The sequence below is a fragment of the Sceloporus occidentalis genome, unplaced genomic scaffold (assembly GCF_023333645.1).
Source record: "Sceloporus occidentalis isolate IW3139 unplaced genomic scaffold, rSceOcc1.0.p SCAF_6, whole genome shotgun sequence".
In the NCBI taxonomy this organism is placed as follows: Eukaryota; Metazoa; Chordata; class Lepidosauria; order Squamata; family Phrynosomatidae; genus Sceloporus; species Sceloporus occidentalis.
In genome coordinates, this window is record NW_028316986.1 from 102,775,063 (window position 1) to 102,793,457 (window position 18,395).

General features: G+C 40.3%; 1 protein-coding gene across 9 annotated transcripts in view; it reads left to right on the forward strand.

Annotated features, from left to right (window-relative positions):
• The window catches only part of HS3ST5 (heparan sulfate-glucosamine 3-sulfotransferase 5), a 220,883-nt gene extending 203,095 nt beyond the window's left edge, over positions 1-17,788 (forward strand). For 6 of the 9 annotated variants that reach the window (XM_089528505.1, XM_089528506.1, XM_089528503.1 and 3 more), the window contains 2 exons: positions 10,640-10,778; positions 15,878-17,788. In XM_089528505.1, the coding sequence (XP_089384631.1) occupies positions 10,672-10,778; positions 15,878-16,808 (1,038 nt within the window). In that variant the 5' untranslated portion in view covers positions 10,640-10,671 and the 3' untranslated portion in view covers positions 16,809-17,788. Of the gene's footprint in view, positions 1-7,183; positions 7,395-10,639; positions 10,779-15,877 lie in introns of all 9 variants that reach the window. The other 3 variants (XM_089528504.1, XM_089528507.1, XM_089528509.1) reach the window with 1 other exon arrangement.
• The last annotated feature ends 607 nt before the right edge of the window (positions 17,789-18,395 follow it).

The window sequence follows — 18,395 nt, forward strand, 5'->3', positions numbered from 1 at the left end:
TGGCAGTTCCTACCCTAGCTGCTAGTCTTGACTACCTCTCCATACAACTGAAGCAGCCACATAGAGCAGCATTCATTTTTGACTTGCACTATTGTACTGGATGGTACAGCTTCAGACAGATAAGGCCCAGATAAGAGGGCAAGCCGATGGTCATAAGTAACCAAAGTGAGGAGGAGGTAGCCTCCTCCTGGAAGGAGATCAACCAAATGTATCTTGCCCAAAGGTGCTCCAAAGCTTTGAGCAAGCAACTGCCCAAAATATTCATGTATTGCATATGCAACATACAGCCAGGTTGGGGAAACAATGGGCCTTCAGACACTATTAGACCCCAGTTTCTATTAACATGGCTAGTGGTGAGGGATGATGAAACTTGCAGTTCATCAACATCTGGAGGACTGAAGATCTCCACCCATGGCATGCACTTTATTTCACCAAAACAAAACTAGTGACTTTTGCTATTCCTTGGTCCTCCCTGCTGCAGAGCCAAGTGATTGATTCTCTGGTCATTTTTTGTTTTGTTTTTTAAGTGGAACAAATAATATGACAAAATAGCAAATTTCAGTGAGTATTGATACCTGAAGAATTCAACAGAAATGTAAATTAAAGGGCAATCCAGACCGCCCCAAAGGGATGGGCTGGAGGCACCCAGTTTCCCTTCGGAGGGACACCGCAGCAACCAAACTGCAGTAGCCATTGGCGCACTGTGACGCGTCTGAGATGCAAACGTGGTGCCCGGCGATACGGATGCAGCACTGTTCTTGCATCATGCACACGAGCCACGTATGGACGGCACCATGTAAAGATGGTGCTGTCCATACATATTAGGGTTCTGCACTCCAGAAACCTAATTTCGGCACCAGCACAGCACTTTCAGCCTGTCTGTTTTGGGCCATAACTTCACATATTACACTTTACACATCAATACAACTAGACTTTCTTCTCTTAATATCTTGTTTTTATGTCTTGACATATCTGATTTTAGATTAGTCTAAAATATAGCCTTTATTCTGGTAGGCATTAAGATGCAATAGGATTATGAGTCTCAGCCACCATTTATACCAGTAATTAGCTCCAAGGGTACTTACACAAGTGCTCAGGGACTATGGATCTTCTTTCTTCATATTGTCATTTATTTTTAGTAATAATGTCATTTACTTTTAGTAATAATACAATTGATAACAATCCATATAGACAGTATCAACTCAAGTGTTAAACAAAATATGCCAACAAATATGGAAAACAAAATGGTGGTCAACAGCCTGGAAATATTAAATATACATCCGCAGCCACAAAAAAAGGAGACACAAAAGACTGCAGCAACTATAGAACCAAACATTAATTTACCACACAAGAAAACTTTTCCTTAAAATTCTGCAACATAGACTCCAGTCATATATAGAAAGATAGTCATGATGAGAAATCTGCACTTAAGACAAGAGGCAACTGTTACAATAGAATATGGAGAAACAGAATGGTTCTCAATTGGCAAGGGAGTCAGGCAAGGCTGCATATTACCATCCTACTTGTTCAACCTGTATGCAGAAAATATCATTTGAAGAGCAAGTTTAGGCTTAGAAGAAGGAGGAGGAAAGATAGGAGGAAAGAACATCAACAATCTAAGATATGCAGACAGTACCATATACTGGTGGAAAGCATCATGGACTTGGAAAATTACTAAGCAAGGTCAAGGAAGAAAGTGCAAAGGCAGGCTTGCTGCTGAACATAAAGAAATCAAAATAATGACCATAGAGGATCTGCCTAAATTCAAACTAGGCAATGAGGAAATTGAAATAAATATTTCCCATACCTTGGATCAAACAAAGAGCAGAAAGGTGACTGCAGTCAAGAAATCAGAAGACTAGGAATGGGAAGGGAAGCTATGAAAGAATTAGAAAAGATCCTAAAGAGTAAAGATATACAACTGACTACTAAAGTAAGAATTGTCTAATCCATTGTGTTCCCCATCACCATGTATGGATGTGAGAGGTGGATAGTGAAGAAAGTAAATAAAAAGAAAATCAACTTATCTGAGATGCAGTGCAGAAGAAGAGTGCTACAAATACCATGGACAGTCCAAAAGACAAATAAATGGGTCCTTGAGCAGATCAAACCTGAACTCTTCCTGGAACCCAAGATGATGAAACTGAGGCTGACATACATTAGAAAAGACAATAATGCTAGGAAATGTAGAGGGTCGAAGAAAAAGAGGAAGGCTCAATCAAGGAGGTCACATGCATGAATTTGTAAGACCTAAGCAGAGCAGTGGAGGACAGCGGGACTTGGAGATGTCTCATCTACAGGGTTGCTATGAATCAAGGTTGACTGAAGGGCAGCTAGGAACAACAACAAACATTTTTTCTTGTTAAATCAAGTTCTCAGATGTAGTCCATATATTACAACAAAAGTGCTTTTGCTGCAGAAAGAAAGAAAGAAAGAAAGAAAGAAAGAAAGAAAGAAAGAAAGGGAGCTCTGCATAGGTGTTAATGAGCATCCCAGTTGAAGTGAAGCCATTTAATTGTATGTTTCCAAATCTGTACCAGTGTCAGCAGTCTTAGAATGAAATCATTCCATGGGAAAGGATTCCTCCATGTTATAAGCCATTCACATATATTGCAGTGGCCACATGGACCACAAGAACTGGGGAATAAAACTGTTAGTGGTCCCAGCCACATAGACCTCTAGTGCCAGAGGCACCTTAGAAAAGTGGAAGGTGGCATGCAGTAGGAAAAGAGGAAGAGCATCTTACGTATGGAAAGATAATCAAGGAAGCCACAGCCGTGAGTCTGCAAGACCTAAGCAGGGCTGTTGATGACAATGATACTTGAGGTCACTCATTTATATATCTGCCCTACAGTGAAGCTGATTTGACAACAGTTAATAACGATGCCTCTAAATATCAGTTGTAGGGGCACAGGAGGGTGCTATTTTACTCATGTTTTGCTTATAGGCTTATTGTAGGCATCTGGACTACATGGGCTAGCATGAATCTTCTGATGTTTCTTTATGAGTAAACAGGAAGCAGGGTTGCAGCTGTGCTTTTTCCATGGCAAACTGGATGTCAGACTTTGTCCTAGCAAACTTCCTTAAACCAGGAGAAAAAAATGGTGTTCAAAGTTTTCTAAGTTTAAAAAGTTCATGCTAAAACTAGTCATCCTGCTAGTGAAATTTGCTTTCAAGAAAGGCACACTGAAAAGGATAGAACTGCATCATGATCCTATGGGACTATGTGAATTATTTATTTATTTATTTATTTTAAATGGAAATCTATTAAGGACACAAAAGACTTGTGAAGCACCAGGAGTAGCTGTATTATTTCCCTCTAGCAGTATGGCTCAACATACTATAGATGGAGTGCCAAACCGCCCCTGAATGCTTAACACAACAAATATGTCTATGTAAATTGAAATGAGGAGGAATCAGAAATGAGCATTGCCATGTCCTTTTCTTTTATATATATAGAAAAATGTTTATTAAATGTTAAAAACATACACATTAAATATAAGAAATTTACATTCAAACCATCACATCTTGAGTCAGTGGTACACTAAACACAGATTTCAACAATAGCAACAAAGGAAGAGTAAAGATTATATTACCATATACAGTATATCTATCAATGTGCATCTGTATAAGCTTTTCTTATATACAGGTAAGAGCAAGTAAAAATAGCAAAACAACAAAATCAGCTTCAGAATGAATGATAGACATTTGTTATCTTTCTTGAATTAATACATTCCAACCTTCCAACTTTTTTCCAATTCTATATTCTCTTTATATCTTCTTTTCTATATCTTCCTTTCCAAATTCCTTCTAATCTCCCCTGTACCACTCTAAAGTCTTTACCTCTATCCTCTTCCCTTCTTTCTTTCTCCTTTTTTACTCCTCTCACCTCAGTTCAACTTTCTTTAAATCCTTCCTTACTATACAACATTCTCTCATCCTCCTGCCATGTCCTTTTCCAAGAAAGCCCAGCGTCTCCTTACTGAGTTCTTCCTGGCTCTGTTAAATGTGTCACTCCAGTTAAAGATCTTCAGAATGGTTCACTTCATATAACCCTTCACTTCACTATTAAAGATTCAGTCATGTTATCCACCATGTGGGTTTCTTGTTTGAGAAATACAGCTTTTCTTATTGTAACAGAAATTTCAGGAAATTTAAAAATCTAGGACTGACAGAGCAAAAGAATTGGCAAGAGCACCTAGTAATTGAAAATCCATTAGTTTATTTCCAATTGTCGACAAAGGAAAACAATGAACTCAGTGGAATTCAAGTTCCAAAAAGCTGAGGCCCCGAACAAGACAAAAATGGCTCTTTTTATATTATTGAAGACAAAGAAGCTTCTTCAATACACCTGATTGGCTAATTACAATTTAAACATACAGAATTCTTACAATCAGAACAGAAATACATGCATACATTAAAACTGCATTATCACTCCTTACCCCCTCCTTTAGCCTTCCTTCTAACCTTGCTTCTGAATGTCAACTATGTATCCTTATCTCAGTAGTTTATGTTATGTCTTTTTACTGGTGCCAGCTTCCATCCAGGTCAAGATGCACTCATTATTCCTTTGCTCTAGTTTTTCTAAACTCCAAGCCTTTGTTTCAAAAACCATCTCTCTGGCTGACAAAGGTGACTCCATCTTTCTATAGCTTTTTATTTCAACAAGGAATTTCCACCACATTATGAACATCCTTCTTATGATATCTTTGCCTGGGGACATATGTTTGTTTGTCAGCCATGTTGGCTGTGGAAAATTAACTTCTGTAAACTGCTAAGTCTGTGTGTGGTGTGACTGACAAGGCCAGGACATGTATATAAATGTCCTTGAGGCCAGACACCATGATGTGGATTCTGCTATATACCTGTGTGTGTATGACTCAGCAGGATGTGCTCATAGCTTATGCCATCTGCTGGAGTGGTTACATCAGCCAAGGAGATATAAGGCTGTGTCTAAAGGTAAACAATGCGGGTTACAGATAGTGATTATGGGTAGTTGGTGAGTTGCTGTGTGAGTCTGTGACTGAGCTATTGTTTGCTCAGAGAGGAACTCTGTCTGTACAGTTCCTGCTCTTGTATATAGCTTCTACTTAGCACTGTAAATAAACCTCTGTACCTTGGAGCTGTCCAGTCCCGCTTCTTTATTCCACACGTGTATCTAGTGCCAGGATATAGATACTGAAGTCTCACTCAAACCTTCATTACTAGCATGACACTGTTTATTGTATTTCATATAATGGTCTTCAGAATATTTCTTTTCCAATAATTTATCCACCTGTGTGAACAGTTCTAATGGGAATTCATAGGAAGATCTTTTCAGGAAGCTTTAAAAATGCAGCAACTTGGATGAAACCTTAAAAGCAAATGGAACCTTAAAAGTAAATAAAATACATGAAGATAGTTCATTTTTAAGGAGTTTATTTTCAAATGTTCCATTAGATTTCAATTCATTAGATCTGTTGCTGACAGTAATGAGATAAAGATGGCATTGTCATGTGCAATTAAAACATTAAAGAAATGTAAAAAGGGTTGATTATCTACCTGTCGGCATGGTAGTGCTTGCCTTTATATCCTTTCTCCTTCTTACCTTTGCTTATACACACACCTAAAAGATGTAATTCTTTTAAAGAGAGTTGTATTTGCTTGGAGCTGTTACATGTACACAAAGTAAAGACTGAAAATGAATCTGAATTATCTCATTGATTCTTTCTCTCTCCCCCCCCCCCCCCAATATCTGTAGCTGTGTTCATGACAAAGTCATGACATTAATGAGATCCACATGTTTATGCAAGGTGCTTACTCTTATTTTTGCATGAATAACTGAAGCACAGTTTCTTAGAGCACAACTTTCTGCATGTCTACTCAGAAATTAGTCCCACTGAATTTAGTAGGAGTCGCAGTGTGTACTGAATTTAAGTTTTCCTATTCCAAGAATAATCCTCACTAAAATCAATGGAATTTACTTCTGAGTAGAAATGCTTTTGTTTACTGTTTAGAGCTAAAATTAAAAACCAACTCTTCCAGTAATGAAACATCACTTAAACATAGGATTGCCAAAGTGAAAACTTGAAAGGGCAAGCCAAACTGGAGTAACTTGTACTTTTCCTGCTAGGTAAAGCAATTTTGGGGGAAGTGTATGTGGTTTAGTAGTCAGAGCTCAAAAAAGTTAATTTTTGGATTAAAGCCTCAGAATTCCCTGGCCAGTACCACCACTGGGAGTTGTTGTCCAAATAAATAAATAAACAACTTTTCCAACCTCCTACCTACCCATACAGTTCGCCCTCCAGATCCACAGATTCTTTACCCACAGACTCAACTATCCATGGCTTGTAAATATTTTTTTAAAAAATACAAATTCCAAAACTTAAATCTTGATTTTGCCATTATATATGGGACACCATTTTGCTGTTTGTTGTTGGTGTTAGCTGTCCTCAAGTCGACTCCAACTATCAGGGTATGCCAGTTTGCACTGTAAATTGTGACTGGATAAAGGTGTGGTAAATAGCAGGTATAACCATGTTAGGTAAGCCTGCATTGTAAATTAGTAGAGTAATTGGCCAATCAGGCCATGTGACTGTGATAGTCAATCAATCAGCAGACTATAATTGGTCTAAGAGTCTGCTAAGAGATTAGGAGTATGTGTGTTCTCTATGCTAATATGCAGGAAGCTATGCTATCATGGTTTTTGCATCTTTTGCTAAGCTTGTTTGTACCTAGCCATATTGCTATGTTTTTTGTTTTGACTATTTTTGACTCTGCTAAGTAAAGCTATATTTTTGTTGCTGTACCTCCACAACCTTGCTATGATCTGTTTCACGCACCCCAACAGACTCATGGTGACCCTGTGGGTGAGACATCTACAAGGCTCCCTATCCTCCACTGCTCTGCTCAGTCCCTGCAAATCCATGCCTATGATAATAATAATAAATAAATAATAATAAAATCTTTATTTATAGCCCGCCTTTCCTTGGTAGATCAATATGGGTTACAAAGTACATAAATGTACAATTCCACAATAAACAAATACAGCAATAAAACAGCAATAAAAACAAGTTAAAAATTACAAATTAAAAAACTCACATATCTAGCTTAAAGTGCAAGTGCGATGGAGGGGGAGCAGATATTACGCCGATTAGGGAAAAGCTTGTTGAAAAAGGAAGGTTTTTAACCCCTTCCTGAATAGGTCAAGAGAGGCGGCCGAGCGGAGCTCGCCGGGAAGAGAGTTCCAGAGCTGCGGGGCCGAGACGGAGAACGCCTTCTGTGCTGTCGCAGAATATTTTGCATCTGGAACTTTCAACAGTTGCTTCCCGGCTGACCTGAGAGCGCGGGGCGGATTGTATGGGGAGAGGCGGTCCTCCAAGTACCCTGGGCCCAAGCCATTTAGGGCTTTATAGGTAATAACTAACACCTTGTATTGCGCCCGGAAGTGAATAGGCAGCCAATGTAGATCTTTCAGCACAGGTGTTATGTGACTGGCCCTGGAGGATCCAGTGACTAGTCTTGCTGCCATATTCTGAACCAATTGTAGCTTCCGAATATGGTACAAGGGTTGCCCCATGTAGAGCGCATTGCAGAAATCCAACCGAGAGGTCACCAGAGCGTGTACCACCGTTTCAAGGTCCCCCCCGGCCCAGGTAGGGTCGCAGCTGGCGTATCAGCCGAAGCTGATAACAGGTGCTCCTGACCGTCGCATCCACATGAGATGTAAGGTGGAGCGATGAGTCCAGGAGCACCCCCAAGCTGCAAATGGAGTCCTTCAAGGGGAGCATGACCCCGTTCAGGACAGGTGGACAAATATCCATCCCCGGGCCCGGGGAACCTATCACGAGCACTTCCGTTTTCTCTGGATTCAAACTGAGTCTGTTTTCCCTCATCCAGCCCATTACCGACTCCAGACAGGCATTTAGAGGAGAGATGGCATCCTTGGTCACTGCATCAGTCGGGGACACAGAGAAACATATTTAGGTGTCACCAGCGTACTGATAACACCACACCCCTGATTGATGATCCCCCTGATTGAGTCCATCCACCTGGCATGCTGTCTTCTGCTCCTTCTTCTACCTCTGCCTGTGATCCATACCTTCTCATTATGTAGCCACACTACAACAGCCTCAATTTGATCATCTTGGCTTCTAAGGGGAATTGTGGTTTGTTCTGTTAAGGACCCAATTGTTTGTCTTTTTGGCCACCCATGATACCTTAAGTACTCTTCTCCAGCACATTTCAAATAACCTGATTTTCTTTCTGTCTGCTTTCTTCACTGTCCTGCTCTCACATCCACACATAGCAATGGAATAGAATCATAGAATCGTAGAGTTGGAAGAGACCACAAGGGCCATCCGGTCCAACCCCCTGCCATGCAGGAAATCACAATCAAAGCATTCCTGACAGATGGCCATCCAGCCTCTGTTTGAAGGCCTCTGAGGAAGGAGACTCCACTACACTTCAAGGGAGTTTGTTAAACTGTCAAACAGCCCTTACTGTCAGGAAGTTCCTCCTAATGTTGAGGTGGAATCTCTTTTCCTGGAGCTTGCATCCATTGCTCCGGGTCCTAGTCTCTGGAGCAGCGGAAAACAAGCTTGCTCCCTCCTCAATATGACATCCCTTCAAATATTTAAACATGGCTATCATATCACCTCTTAACCTTCTTTTCTCCAGGCTAAACATCCCCAGCTCCCTAAGTCGTTCCTTGTAGGGCATGGTTTCCAGACCTTTCACCATTTTAGTCACCCTCCTTTGGACACGCTCCAGTTTCTCAATGTCCTTTTTGAATTGTGGTGCCCAGAACTGGACACAATATTCCAGGTGGGGCCTGACCAAAGCAGAATAGAGTGGCACTATTACTTCCCTTGATCTAGACACTATACTTCTATTGATGCAGCCTAAAATTGCATTGGCCTTGTTAGCTGCCGCATCGCACTGTGTTGTTTTTTTATTATTTTTTATTGAGAATTTCATATATACATCCACAGATAGGAAACAGAGGAAAGAGAAAAGAAAAAAAAGGGAAAAAAAGAGAGTTGACTCATGATCAACTTATGGTCAACTTGGACTCCTAGATCCCTTTCACACGTAGTTTCATTCAGCCAGGTGTCCCCCATCCTATATCTGTGCTTTTCATTTTTTCCTCCCTAAGTGCAGTACCTTACATTTCTCCTTGTTGAATTTCATTTTGTTAGCTTTGGCCCAGTTTTCTAGTCTGTTCAGGTCATTTTGAATCTTTATTCTGTCCTCTGGAGTATTAGCTACTACTCCTAATTTGGTGTCATCTGCAAATTTGATAAGTATTCCCCCAATTTTGTCCTCCAAGTCATTGATAAAGATGTTGAACAGCACTGGCCCCAGGACAGAGCCCTGTGGGACCCCACTGGTCACCTCTCTCCAGAATGAAAAGGAGCCATTTTTGCATTTTGTTGCAATGGTCTTTTGCATTTTGATGTACCACTGTATATAATAGGGCTTGAGTATCTATGAATTTTGGTTTCCACAACAGTACAGGGCCCACTGTACTTTATTTTAAACCAGTGATTTTAAACTAATAGGGAACTGGCAGGCTGCTTTTCCAAGTATGCCAAAGACTGACACCATACTTGTGCACATAGAATACAACTATTTCTTTCTTTCCTAGAGACATGCAGCAGACTGGCAGCCAATATCACATGAACCAACACCAGGCCACAGACCATTACTTTGAGGGGCACTGTTTTAAATTACTTCACAATTAGGTGCAACCCAAATGTTTACACTAGTTCTGCCACCATAACACATGAACAACAGCTGTACAGATGTGCATCATCTGTTTGTGAACCTGAGTGAAGTACTGCCAATATGAGATGGCCCTGGAGGGAACCATGTTCTCCGGCAAGCAGGACCACCTTGTGCAACAGTTTGGTTGCTCCAGCCAGCCCAACACCACCTTGAAATCCCAGAACCTGGGCTTCATTATCTGTGACACAAAGTTTCTGTTCCCTCTTTTTGATGTGTGGGTTTCAGAATAATTTGTAGACAAAAGATCAGCCTGGGGAAAAAAACACACTCCCCTCCCCCCCCCCAAAAAAAAAAACTATGTTATTTTTCAGGTGAACTGATAGCATGGTATAACTCTGGTTCCTAGTATAACTGCTTTTATTGCACCCATCATCTCCATTCTCCTGCTACATGGTCCATGATACCACAGAAACCCTTCACTTTGGTACCAATAGAATTTGCAGCATGCCTTCTCATTAGACTGCTTTTCCTGTGAGTTGCATCAGGAAAGATATGGGGATACTTAGTGGGCCCTTCATATCCTCTGAGGTTTGGTTCCAGGATCCCCTGTGGATACAAAAAATATGTGGATGCTCAAGTCCCATTATATACAATAGCATAGTAAAATAGTACCCCTTATATAAAATGGAAATATAAAGACAAGTCTTCATTTTGTCATTTTATATAAGGGGTATCATTCCCCCCCCCCAAAAAAAAATATTTTCAAGGCATGGATGGTTGAATTCATAGGTATAGAATCTGTGGATATGGAGGGCCAACTATACAAGGGCGGATTAATCACTTGTCAGAATTGATTGCCTGTTAATAAACATTTGCATGTATCTGTATTGCCACTTGTTCATAAATGGCTTCTGCTTTCTTTTCCCTGCAGACTGAAGAAGTCCTGAAGATTGATGGAGGGCCATGCTATTCAAACAGCAGGTGTTGCTGAGACAGAAGCTCCTTGTGTTAGGCAGCCTTGCTGTTGGAAGTCTCCTATATCTAGTTGCCAGAGTTGGGAGCTTGGATAGGTAAGTCACTCTATTATCAGATAAGGGTGACATCTGGAATTATAGATGGTATCAGGTAGGGTTCTCCCCCACCCACCGACCTCAAAGACTTCCTCTTAAACCCTTGGATATAATTGAATAGGTTTCTTCCAGCTCTTTGTCTTACTATTAATGTCTGAAAAGTGCTGAAATATTGATTTTCATTGTTATTTCCATTGCATCTGAGGGTGGAGGAGAGTGTGCATATACTGAAAGAGTTTCAGCTTGCCTAAGCCAGGGCATTTCAAACTGTCCATTTATATTCTGTGAGCACTGGCAGTCATTTTCAGAGAGAGTTTAAAGTGGCATACAGTAAATATGTCATTACGGTAGCCTGTTTCTGTCTGCGTGCATCTGCAGGTTGACCTTAAGTCTCAACAAACAGTTATGATGTATTTATGCATCTTCCTTTCTAAAATTTATGAGCAGGCAATTAATGTGCTACTGTGGTAGTTAAAATTATGCATGAGCCTGCAGAGTTAGCTTGTCAAGCTTGGAATCCTACTGCACTTGAAAGATTGCTGCAGGGATAAGGAATTTTAACTATGCTAATTAGCCAATTTTGGTGGAGTTTGTGGTATACTTTTAATTTTTAAAATAAAAAAAACCTTTTCAGACACAATGGATGAGAACGATCTCTCTGAGAATGGCTTTCTCAAATGATAGGGCAGTCATGGATACAAAATTAGGGCCAGCTTTTAAAAAACTTTTGGCCAGGAGCACAGATATCCTCCCAGAAATTATTGGAGATATAACAGTTCCTGTCATTGCCAGCTACTCATGAGTCTGACCTCAAGGAAATGTTCCTTCCTGATTCTATGCACAGTAAGCCATTAGTACACAACTATCAACTTGCTGTCTTCTGAAATTAATGAGTGGATAATTTATGTTGCATAGTAGTTGTTAAATGTGTGCAGAGCACTGGAGAAACTACCTCATAACAGAGGTGGTCAAAGTACAACCCCCCCCCCCCCCGAAGTTATTGGAGTGCAGTTCCCAGCCTCCCTCCTGATTGGCTATGCTGGAAGGCAACAAGTTGCTTGCTTGGGGCCATTCTTACATGATAAAGGAACAATCTTGATCTCTTCCACTTCACCATAAGGATAACATTCATCTTTATGTCCTAACTTGCTTCCTCTGTGGAACTGAAAGTAGCATACAGCGTTTTCTACTGGTCTTTCATTCAAGCTCTGGCTTGAATTTGATCATTACATGCAGATCTGAGGCCTGAAACAGATGGGCCAAATAGAGTGGTGGGAGACTCAGTCTGCACCATTCACACCACAACCACAGCATGCACACATTCCCAGTCCCAATCTGGGCTGCTGCCACAGTCCTGAACTGGGCTGCCAAAAGGAGCGGATTGTCCATGTGTTTTGGGCCTGAGTCTCACAATCATTTGCCCTCAAACCGTATCCTGAAACCCAACCTACATAGGAGGGATAGATTTGGCCCGAGATCAAAAATGATTAGAGACAGTGAAATGCATTCATTCTTATTGGGAGCACAAATGAGATGGTGCTAATGTGTTTATGTCCTGCTCATCGTCTTCTCACAACCTGTGGTTAGCCACTATTGGAACTGACAATTGAACATTGCTGTCTTATTTGAGGAGAGGATTGCCATATCAGGACTGCCTGAGGCTCTGAAATTTCAGGGTCAAAATCTGAAACTTGAGGATGTCCTTTTGTGATGTTACAGATGGGTGACACAAGTAATGCTGCAAGGGGAAATATGTGATAGTTTCATTAAGCATGACACGTTAAGCTTCAACCACAGTTGCAGTGTATCAAATCCAAACACAAAATGAGAAAAAAATATACACATGCAAACACTTCAAGGCAGTGCTATCACCTTGAGATTCCTCAACCTCGCCCTGAGAACTGGAGACAGTGTCTAGTGTAGTTACAGTGCAGTGAATCCTTTATATCCCCACTCAAAAAATAACCCCACTTACTAGGAAGCAGCCACTGCAATTGATGGGGGTCTGTTTGCCAGTCAACAGGAAACAGCTGAACGATGTGCCCATCCCCTCTCCTGACTAATCTCCAATTCAACTGCCAGAAGTGGGACACCTGTTGTAATTTACCTTCATGCTGTAGACTGCTTGCACGAGGAGAGGTGGTACCATCACTCAGTTGTTTCCTTACTGACAGGGGAACAGATACCCACTGATCACATGATGTAAATACATAACAGTCATGAGTGCATAACTCTAGGTTATGTATTTATCATTGTCCAATAGGATTCCAATCATCATTTGATGATGATGATGATGATGATGATGATGATGATGATGATGATGATGTTTATTTATAATGCCCTTTCCACCAAAGGGTGGTACATCAAAACATATACAGTAAAAAGCAAACAATAAAACATCACACTCTAAAATACTAAAATAATATACTAATTTCCTAAAAACAAAGCAAACAAAATCTTCCTTAGCCACTGCCCATCTTGGCCACCTTAGACATGCTCAGTAACTTAATCCAGTGAAACAAAGAGGAAGGTCTTCAGCCCTTTATGAAAGTGGATCAGATCCCCCTCCAGACGGAGGTGTAAAGAAAGGCTGTTCCACAAACGCGGAGCCAGATCCTGAAAGGCTTGCAGCCTCAACAGAGCTGTATGTGTTGGTGGAACTGCCAATAATCCTTTGTCTGCAGATCTTAAATTTCTAGATGGTACATACCATGCTAGCTGAGCTGCCAAATACATGGGGAAGTTAGATTGCAGCTCTTAAATACTAGGACCAAAAGCTTATAATGAGCCCTGGCCCAAACTTGAAGCCAATTGAGGAATCTATGAGAGGAAGAGACATGTGAGTATTTGGAGAATAACCTGGACAGCACTGTTCTGGATCAAAACTAGAGGAGTAAGAGAGCAGGAAGGCAAACCTGCCACTACGTTGCACTCTGCTTTCCATGGGATGGATGAATAACCTTAGTTTACATGGTGGAACCGAAACCTAAATAACAGAAGAGAAAAATCCACTTACTGAATAATCCTGCATTGCATTCCATCAGTTCCATTTGTTTTTCCTTTCATAGCAATGAGGTACCCAGTTTCAGTCCAGGAAGGCCTGCATCTGCTGAGAAAGAAATGTTCATGTGCTGAGGCGGGCATCATCTCCCTGTAAAGTCTCATAATATAAAGATATGCAGAATAGTCATAGCCTATTATGCAGTTTCCTGAATGGGATGAAAATTCCTTCTTGACTCCTGCAGGAATTTGTCCTGTGCCCTGAGGCATGAAATTTAATTAACCTTATCACCAATCTAAGCTTGCACAGCTACAAATGTTATTAATGGTCATAAAATTATCCAGACACAGTACTTGACTCCTTGAACTCCTGCAGTAGTGTATTCCATAGGATCCATATATAATATTGCTAATGGCAAGAAGGGTTTATTCCTCTCATTCTCTCTGCCCTTGTTTCTTCTTTTTTTTAAAAAAAAAAAAAAGAAAAGAATCTGCTACAGAAGTCAGGGTGTCTCTATAGCCCCCTTGATCTCTCTTACTGTCACAAAAAGAGTATGAAAATTAACACCATTGGAGATGGAAATAGTTGCTGGTGATTGTCCATCTTCTGATACTGTTGAATCTCAATTAATTGCCTGAACCAGTGACTACGTTCTGGACCTCTCTGACAGGAAGGGCTGCAAAAGACCTCTTGTTTGGGCTGCGACTTTGGCTGCGACTAGAGCTGTTGCCCTGCCTTTGGTAGAATTTGGTTGTGTTTTTCTTTGGCTCTTACTCCTATCTTTGCTTCTGAGTTCTGGCACAATTCCTGCTTCCCTCTGTTAACTTGCTGATCAATGCTGATTTGGACTATCTATCTATCTATCTATCTATCTATCTATCTATCTATCTTATATGAGGCCTTTCTACCAGAGTGGGACCCAAGGCGGCTTCCAGAGAGCTGGTCTCTTTTCCCATTTGGAGGTTGGAAAACTCTTCCTTTTATGTCAACAAATCCTCGATGTCTGGGTATAGGCCTTCCATAAAGCAATGTGTGCTTCATGTAGTTTAAGAATGTGGATAATATGTTAACTTTATAGAGAAACACATGGCTAAGTTATCCAAAATCAATGTTTTCATTTGGTATTTTGGAAGAACACAAACTTGTTAACAGCTACTTCCTGACTGTCAATCCTGCATGTCATGGATTTCCACTTTCCTTATTGCTGTTATGAAAATCTGGCAGCACTAATGCTGACACACAACCAAGCAGTGACTATAGGAATCAACAGAGCTTGCGAAAGTTCCCTTTTAAAATACTGCTTCCCTTAGAATCCCCAGCCAGCCTAGCCACTGGCTCAGACAATTAATTGAGATTCAACAGTATCAGAAGATAGAGAAGCAGCAACAACTATCTGCATGTCCAAGGGTGTTAATTTGCATACTCTTTTTGTGACAGTAAGAGAGATCAAGGGAGCTATAGAGACACCCTTTTATATGCAGACTACTGTTGTTTCTAGTGAATCCAGTTTTCCATTCTTGTGTTTCATGAAAGGAATTGCTGTCCTGTTTGCCTCCATTATGTTTTTAAGGTGAAACTGTAAATACTTAACATGGACACTTAAAAATACCATGTATGCAGGCATGTGTGCTTGTGCAGTCAACACATCAGGTTGAATTCAGGATATGCCTTCTGTGGCTGAAAAGACCCTTGCAATCTGTGAAACACCTCAGATTCAGAAGAGGGATCTTAATAGCAGAATAGGTCTTTTCAATCTGAGAATCACTTGCCTAGTGTGTTGCTCACTGATCTAAATGAAGATGTATTCACATTGCAGAATTAAAGCAATCTGACACTAATTTAACTGTCATAACTCTATCCTACACAATCCTGGGACTTGTAGTTTGGTAAGGTGTTTAGCCTGGTCTGTCAGAGAGCTCTGGTGCCTCACCAAGCTACAAATCCCCAGGATTCTGTAGAATAGAGACATGGCAGTTAAAGTCGTGTCTTACTGCTTTAATTCTGCAATGTAGATACACCCTATGACTTCTGAGTAGACTTGCATTGGCTTGGCTTTAATAATTTTAACTAGTATTTCCTACACTTCTCTCAACTACAGACTGCAACCCATTTGCCCAATTGATGGTCGATTTGGACTCCGTGGCCAAGATGAAATTCCACTGCGAGCTCTACAGTTTAAGCGTGGATTGTTACACGAGTTCCGGAAGGGCAATGCCAGCAAGGAGCAAATCAGACTTCACAGTTTGGTCCAGCAGATCCCCAAGGCCATTATAATTGGAGTGAGGAAAGGAGGAACCCGGGCACTACTTGAAATGTTAAATCTCCACCCAGCAGTGGTCAAAGCTTCTCAAGAAATCCACTTCTTTGATAATGATGAGAACTATGCCAAGGGCATTGAGTGGTACAGGAAAAAAATGCCATTTTCTTATCCCCATCAAATAACTATTGAGAAAAGTCCTGCATACTTTATCACAGAGGAAGTACCTGAAAGGATTTATAAAATGAACTCATCCATCAAATTACTGATCATTGTCAGGGAACCTACAACAAGAGCTATTTCTGACTACACTCAGGTGCTGGAGGGAAAAGAAAGGAAGAATAAAACCTACTACAAATTTGAGAAGCTGTCCATTGACCCTAATACATGTGAAGTGAACACTAAATACAAGGCAGTAAGAACCAGCATCTACACAAAACACCTGGAGAGGTGGCTAAAGTACTTTCCCATTGAGCAGTTTCACATTGTTGATGGTGACCGTCTCATTATGGAACCACTGCCAGAACTCCAGCTGGTAGAGAAGTTCTTAAATCTTCCTCCAAGGATAAGTCAATATAATTTATATTTCAATGCCACCAGAGGGTTTTACTGCTTGCGATTTAACATTGTCTTTAACAAGTGCCTGGCAGGAAGCAAGGGACGCATCCATCCAGAGGTTGACTCCTCTGTCATTACCAAATTGCGCAAGTTTTTTCACCCTTTTAATCAGAAATTTTACCAGATTACAGGGAGGACATTTAACTGGCCCTAAAGTAAATTTCATACAACACTATGTGTTGCACCCAGAGATATGCAACTGTGTCTCTATTAGAGTTTTAAAAATATGCACTTTTCGTATACACAGTTATCAAAAGTAACCCTTTTTTTTTCATGCATACGTGTACATATGCAGTGTGTGACCAAATATAAGGTGGGATCAATTTTTTTCTGCAAAGCAGTGAACAACATTAAAAAATTACTCTCTGCATAACTGCATCATTTTATGCTGAACAATTAAATGGGAAGAAGTCATTTAAAGAAATTAACTCAGCTATTCAGTTCAAAGGGTCAGTACTCTAGTTGCTCTGCAAAATTTAATACCAAGCAAATCTAGAGGGGAGGTGGGATATAACTTTAGAAGTCATGGCAACTTTTGGTTTAGGAAGGGCTGCAGTAGGCTAAAATGTGGCTAAAAGAATATTGACCCTTTAAAGGTGTAAATTTGGGCTTCAGACTTATATTGGTTTAACAATAGGAAACCTAGGACTTGTAGTTCTATGACTGGATGGGCAAGTGAGGGCCAGGCTCTCTAATTCTCACCTGATAAAGTCTCTGTGGGGTTTTTGGTGGAGGAGAACATGTACATGAAACTAGAAAGAAAAGAAAAAACCAATATAAGTTTGCAGTGTAAAGATATGCCCTGTGTGATGCTGAGTTTTTTCTTAATGTTTGAAAAGAAATTCTCTCATGCAATCAACATTGTTTCAAATTTCCTGTGGTGAGTTTGCACTATTTTGTTAATTATTATTATTGTTATTCTTATTGTATGGGTCATCTTGGCACTTGTAGCATGTCAATCATGTGTCAAAAAAGAAGTCTCTTTTTCCCCTTCTATGCTTGTATGTTGACAAAGAGAAACCTGCTGTACATAATGTATATTGTTTGTAAATATTGGTTTCACACTAAGTAATTCTATTTTGTAAACTGAATATGGCTATTTAATTTATTGTGAAAATTAAATTTATTGTGGTATTTAAAAATGGAATGGATTAAAATTGCTATATGTGCAAGTGGCTTTTTATTTTTCTTTGTTGCATTTTTTATTCTGTCTCACGATGTCTCATTACTTCAATCGATGTACCATATTTCCATGCATTGTGAAGTTTCAAAGGCTCCAGCATTTACTCTGGGCTCGCGTTTCTTAAAAGAATGTCATGTGACATATGGTGATTCTATGATATATGGTTTGTTTACACATATATAAGGGCTAAACATAAAATGGAGGTTCACAGTATTAGGCCTCCAAAAGATTTCCATACCTCAACAGATTCCTAGAGAAATCCACGGTACTATAGGATTTCTTGCAGATAGCAATATTAGCTCTGCCTCTCTTGCAATAGCAATAGCAAGTACATTTCTATACTGCTTATCAGTGAACTAGCACTCCCTAAGCAGTTTACAGTGTGTAGGCCGCTTGCCCCCAACAAGCTGAGTACTCATTTTACCGACCTATGAAAGGATGGAAGGCTGAGTGGACCTTGGAGCTCTCCTCTAGGATTGAACTTGCAACATTGTGGTGGCAATAACAGGGATTCTTTTTTAGATCCAGGATCAGCACAAGTCACTTGCCCTCTCTTTG